Below are 6,050 nucleotides of genomic sequence, written 5' to 3' on the forward strand. Positions count from 1 at the left end.
CCCCATAAATATAAATATTAATATTCTCCCTCCCTCCCTCTCCCCCCCCTCGCGCTCGTCGACAAAACAAAGCAAACCCAAAACCGCACTGTACAAACACACAGAGAGACACAAAGAAAAAATGAGCACGCCTTCTCCGATCCTGAAAAGGCCAAAACTAGAGCAGCGAAACAACGACGACGATAATGAAGCGTCGCTAAATCAAAAATCGAACGAGAACAACGGCAGAGAAGAAGAAGAAGAAGATAGCATAGAAGAGCAAAAGGTCGCTTTCATTGCTTTAATCGAACACCGCTCTCGTGAAGTCCAACATCTTAAGCAACGCCTTTCTTATTATAGAACTCAGGTTCCTTCTTCTTCTTCAATTTTCAAATCTCTTCATTTCCGATTTTTTTCAATAAAATATTGTTTATTTTTTGTCTTTTTTTTATTGTTATAATTAAATTTTGATTTTTTTATCTGATTTTCTAATTATCGATAACAGAATAAATCAATTCTCGAATATTAAGTAGGTTTTTGATTCTTTGATAGATTGATTGAAATAGAAAGAAAAATACTGAAATTAGTGGTTTAATTAACAAAATTAAATCGGTGCTTGATTATTTGCTTGGAAAGGTGTGCAGCTTGTTGAAGCGGAGAAGAGGTTAGAGGATTCTCAGACGAAATTGGCTCGGTTAAGTGGAAGAAGCAATGCATCAGTGTCGAATAAATCTTCTGTGGAGAACGGTATCAAGAAAGTGAAGATGGAGAGGAAGTCGCCAAGTCCGGTTCGTTTGAATGAAGCTTCTTCTAGCAGTCAGTCTCAATCTAGAACTGAACTCGTGATTCCTGCTGTGAACCCGAAAGTTCCCCAAACAGTAAAATCGGTGGGTTCTGGTGCGAGGATTTCATGTGGTTCTAGTGCTCATCTGAGTTCTCTTGCTCCTTCTAATGGTGTTGTAAATGTGAAAGTAGAAAAACCTTATAGTTCTGCGAATGTGAAAGTGGAAAAATCCAATAGTGCAGTGAAAGTGAAGATGGAAAAGTGTCACAGAAGTTCATCTGATGTTGAAGTTGTTGAAATTCAGGATCGAGGAAATAAAAGGAAGATTGGTACATGTGTTTGTATTTTGCTATTGTGTATGTTTTTTGTTTATAATTGCATGCTTGGGGTTGCATTGTGCTTCATTTGGTATATCATTACATGTTCACTTGTTTTTTTTCCTATCAAATTTCAGAACAGAAAGAACACAAGGAATTGATTCCACTGGTGTCTAGGAGCTCTTCTCCATGCACAGTCCACTGCCATACAAGTAATCATATCTCTAGCCAGCACAAAAGAAAGTTGAGAAGTGTTGCTGTATGTCCGGTGAATGATCAGCTTTTTGTATCCAGGTGATTTGCCCGATTATTTTTGACATTGTAATCATAGTTCTCACGAATGATTTTATGTTCTTTTGACATGATCCTTGACTTGAGAATCTACTGTCTCTAAATTTCACTGATAAATGAATCACCTATCAAACTAAAGAAAATGAAATGAAATTTGACCACATGTGATTTTCTTAGCTTTACACCATTAGGATGGTGAAGGTAGTTCAAAAAATATTTGTGCTATCACCTAGAGATGATAAGTTGTTGCTGTTTCCCATTTCTTTTTGACATTTTAGATTGTGGTTTTCCATATGAAGAACATCATCAACTTATTTCACTTAATCAAAATTCTTTGCTTTGGACAACTTTCATAACACATTAGCTCTTACAACTATGTAGAAGCATTAAGCATCATCAAATAGTGCTTGTTGGAAGGTTAGACTGATTTAGCCAATAGGTAGAAAGATCATCTGAAGCTCTCATGGGCCATGAAGAGATGGATATTTGGTACTCGAGTTCTTAGCGAGAGAGATTGAGTCATGAAGAGAAGAATACCATGTGGAGTGGCAGTAACAAAAAAATGAAATGTACATAAACAGAACAGCAACTCTTTTCAAAGATACATTATTCCTTATCCGAACAAGAAGGCTTCAACAATGGCATTTACTTTATTACAATCACTTTAAACAACATCGTTCATAACTCATAGAGTGCACTTGCAAGTGGCTTCAAACATGGAGAATTTTTGTTCCAGCTATAAGTTCTATGGTTTTAAGGAAGTAGATGCATGACTATTGGTGGATTTATAAGGAGAAGTTCATCTCAATTTGATCTTGCATGTTTTTCTTGCTTAATGTTTTTCCAATTTATAATGTTTTTTAGGGAAATATGTAAAATGGCCATGTGGTATTAGTTTTCTCTTATTCAATCATATAATCTATGAAATCTAACCTCTGTATAATGTTTTGAATACATACAGTGCTTTAGATGGAATGATCAACCTATGGCAACTACAAGCTAGAGGGTAAGCCTTAAAGTTTGTGTGCAATTGTGTACATTAGCTTTCATGAATAGCTGACAAATAGATCCAGCATGTGACGAGAATGCTTGCCATGCTGTTGTGTTTTGTACATTTTATAGAGATACAGCATATGGTGAATCACAAACACGATGCCTATGCTAGGTTTAGAGTTGCAAAGAATGGTTTATGCTTTCGCATTGATATTTCAATTAGGCAGTCGGTTCCTTAAATTTATGATACTGTATGGAATATCCTCTGTGCACAAGTTAAGATTTTACATCTTAACAGGAATGTAGTTGCTAAATCCTGGACTTGTTTCGGTGTAAGGTTTATGTTGTGGATTGATTAGGGTGTGGAAAGCTCTCCATAGATTCTAATTTAATCCAATAGCAATTTGATAGAAATAGGTAGTTTGTAATGAATGAAGAATTTCTTAGAACAAATGCTTTGTAGTTCGACCTCTTCCCACAAATATGAAGCTGAGAGTTGCATTTTCACTAAGAAATTGCTAGGCTTGTTTGTGGTTCCACAAGTAGTTGATGATGGATGCGGCAATATGATTCCCTTCCAGGCCTGTATCTATTTGCTATTCCATTGACAAAGAACAGATTTAAAAACAATTTCAAGACTTCACTTCTTTCAGACACTGTATCCCAGCCCTCACACCATTTGCCTTGTCACGTTCTGGAGGATTTTGTTCTATATCCCACTACCACAAGCACATTTCTTTTTCAGCACTCACTATGTCACATTTCCAAGGCACATACACCAAGTAGATGCTGTAATAAATTTGTTACTGCAATAGATTGCAAGCATCAAGTTGTGACGATTATTATTACAAGCCAAAGGAAATACATTCATGTACTTTCCTGCCTTTAGATCCCCTACTATGACAAACATAGCAATCAGTAACTTAAAGCAGCCTCCTATGGGACCTACTCATTGGTTCTATAGTCGGACTCGAGGTATGGAGAACAGGATTCTTGATAAAAATACTTGCGGAAGGTGGCATGATTTTTATACATAATTGGAGGAGTTATTTATCTACATGTGATGCTAAGTTCATTCGTGATGGTTGCGATAGTGTCTTGGTTTTTTGTCTCTAGACCAGCCACCCCTTTTTCTCTCTTTCCATTTCTTTTGTTTTTCCAACTGTAGGGAGGGTTATGTAAGGGGGGAGGAATCAGTGGTTTTTCCATCATTAGTAGAAAGAACTGTAGTTGCTATTGATTATGCAAGAGAGAATTCTCAGTTGCTTCCATTTGAGTTGGTTGAAGCATGAAACATTTTCACTGTTTCAAACATGCAGCTTCATCATTTAATCTTCAGCACTGTAATGTGAAGATTCTCATCTAGCATCTACTCTACCCCTTTTTAAATTGCAGGTCAGGTGCCTCTCTGCTTAGCACCACTGATAGTGTGTCTCCAGTGCAACGGCGATGGCCAGAAGATATAGCTTGGCACCCTTTGGGAAATAGCTTATTTTCTGCTTACACTGCAGATAGTGGGGATGCTCAGATATCAGTTCTGAATTTGAATAAAACACAAGGGGTATGGATCATGGTTGAAATATACTTTCTGAATAAATATGCTAGTGCCATTTAAATGGATGTCTGAATTACATATGTATAACATGGATTTGACAACAGTGGGGTTAGCGTGCTCTGTACACACAACATCATGCTATGTGAGCGTGCACTTCCATGTACAATGTAGGGTTTTGGATAAATAATCTTAATTGTCTTTTGTGTTGGCAGAGAGCACGGGTAACTTTCTTGGAGGACAAACCTCATATTAAGGGTATTATTAACGGCATAGAGTTCATGCCTTGGGAAAATACCTGTTTTGTTACTGGTGGCAGTGATCATGGTGTTGTTCTTTGGAATGAGAAAGATGAAGAGAACTCATGGAAGCCAAAGGCATTGCACAGGAATATGCATTCTTCTGCAGTCATGGGGGTTGCTGGGATGCAGCAAAAGCAGATTGTACTGTCTGCTGGTGCAGACAAGAGAATTGTTGGGTTTGATGTGCAAGTTGGGAGAGCAGACTTTAAACATCAACTCGACAGCAGATGCATGAGTGTTCTGCCAAATCCATGCGACTTCAATCTATTCATGGTCCAAACAGGGTAAGAATTTGCATTCTTCCTCTCCTCTCTTTCTGACCTGAGTCCTTGTCAGCTCATTTGCCAATTAGTATTAATAATAATGTGCTTATTATGCGTTTAGAAATCTACTAAATTAACTAGGTGTGACATTGTTTCACACACTGTCATCTCTTCCACTGGGTGTCTAGATAAACTGCATTATATTTGAATTAAAGCAAAAAAAATGAATAAAAATAGCACTAAACGTATATAGCAGCTAGAGAGAACTATTTCAGTCACCTGGGAGGCATGTTCATGGTACTAAGTTTCATATTTTTTTTTTTCCATGTAATTCCATATTTTTTCCAACCTTCTTGAATCTTCTAATAGAAGATCTCATATTCAGGACTCTTGGGAAGCAACTTAGGTTGTTTGATATTAGATTGAGGCAAACGGAAATTCATTCCTTTGGGTTTAAACAAGAAAGTAGTGACTCTCAGTCAGCTTTGATCAACCAAGCTTGGTCTCCTGATGGTTTGTACCTCACATCTGGTTCGGTAGACCCTGTGATCCATGTCTTTGATATCAGGTACAATTACCACAAGCCATCCCAGTCCATAAAAGCTCATCAGAAACGAGTCTTTAAAGCAGTATGGCATTATTCCCTCCCGCTTCTGATTTCTATATCTTCTGATCTGCACATCGGACTGCACAAGATCATATAACCTTTGTAGCTGTGTTTCATGCATTTTGTGCAATTCCTTTTGTTGTTCATGTTGGCTGTGCTCCTCATTTTGCTTTGGGCGGAAGTTCCATGATTTGTTTTCAAGAGGAACAGCTTATCTTAAGAGCATTTTTGGGTTGAGACGCAAGTTTGCCGTTGGAATGTGAGAGAAAGATAGAGAACTCGAGGGGAACGAACCAGTAGTTGCCAAATGGATAGATTTCAGCTGTGGGCCTTGATACATGTTCTAGGTGGCCAGCATGATTTGAAACGAACAAGCCATTCACTCAAATCTTTTTCCCTCACTGCTGGAGGTAACAACAGTCTCCACGCCCAATTTTTTATTTTCTAGTAATGTCCCGCGTCTGTCTGAGGTATCAAACTGGCCTGATGAGATAAATACAAGGAGATGCACGCTAGAGGCATTATCCAAACTCGATTTTGTTCACTTGAAATTATTGGCACTAAGTGTCATTCCTTCCATAAATCCAATGGCCGTCTTTTATCCTATAACGTTAGTTATAAATGTTAATAGTCAATACGATGCATGCTGATTCAAGAAGAATGCACGTAGAAAGACAATATGCAGTCTATAGTTATGAACTTGGAAGCATGGTTTGAAAGTTCGCGATGTTGTCGCTGTTCCCATCTTGCTGTTTTAAATCATGGCAGGGGATGTTTTTGGTCCGGTCTTTTGGTTCGAGCATTGCAGCCCATCCTAATCCTGTACTCTTTGCATCGCGGTCTAACATCTTGAATTGGAGGTGGTGTTTGGGATGTACTCGCGGAAATTTTTTAATTTTTTATATATTTTTAGATTTCATGTGGTGACAACCTATGTTTACATCAGATGTACTCGCGGAATT

The 6,050-nt window shown here is 37.9% G+C and overlaps 1 protein-coding gene across 3 annotated transcripts; it reads left to right on the forward strand.

Moving 5' to 3' along the window:
- LOC105138568 (uncharacterized) lies at positions 1-5,694 on the forward strand. 3 transcript variants are annotated; one of them, XM_011044690.1, is made up of 7 exons: positions 1-346; positions 624-1,092; positions 1,218-1,374; positions 2,333-2,377; positions 3,760-3,925; positions 4,132-4,502; positions 4,851-4,988. In XM_011044690.1, the coding sequence occupies exons 1-7, from the start codon at positions 122-124 to the stop codon at positions 4,885-4,887; spliced, it is 1,470 nt and encodes a 489-aa protein (XP_011042992.1). In that variant the 5' UTR covers positions 1-121; the 3' UTR covers positions 4,888-4,988. The 3 variants fall into 3 exon arrangements, with proteins under 3 accessions (XP_011042992.1, XP_011042991.1, XP_011042993.1); XM_011044689.1 differs by having other exon boundaries at positions 3-346; positions 4,867-5,694; XM_011044691.1 differs by having other exon boundaries at positions 255-346; positions 616-1,092; positions 4,867-5,694.
- Positions 5,695-6,050: the final 356 nt, after the last annotated feature.

Source organism: Populus euphratica, unplaced genomic scaffold, assembly GCF_000495115.2.
Source record: "Populus euphratica unplaced genomic scaffold, PopEup_1.0 scaffold79.1, whole genome shotgun sequence".
NCBI lineage: Eukaryota > Viridiplantae > Streptophyta > Magnoliopsida > Malpighiales > Salicaceae > Populus > Populus euphratica.

Excerpts from the sequence above, each read along its gene's own strand:
- LOC105138568 (XM_011044689.1), top strand. The coding sequence starts at position 122 with ATGAGCACGCCTTCTCCGATCCTGAAAAGGCCAAAACTAGAGCAGCGA. Across the intron at positions 1,093-1,217 it reads AGGAAATAAAAGGAAGATTG|AACAGAAAGAACACAAGGAA; the intron begins GTACATGTGTTT and ends ATCAAATTTCAG. Across the intron at positions 2,378-3,759 it reads TGGCAACTACAAGCTAGAGG|GTCAGGTGCCTCTCTGCTTA; the intron begins GTAAGCCTTAAA and ends TTTAAATTGCAG.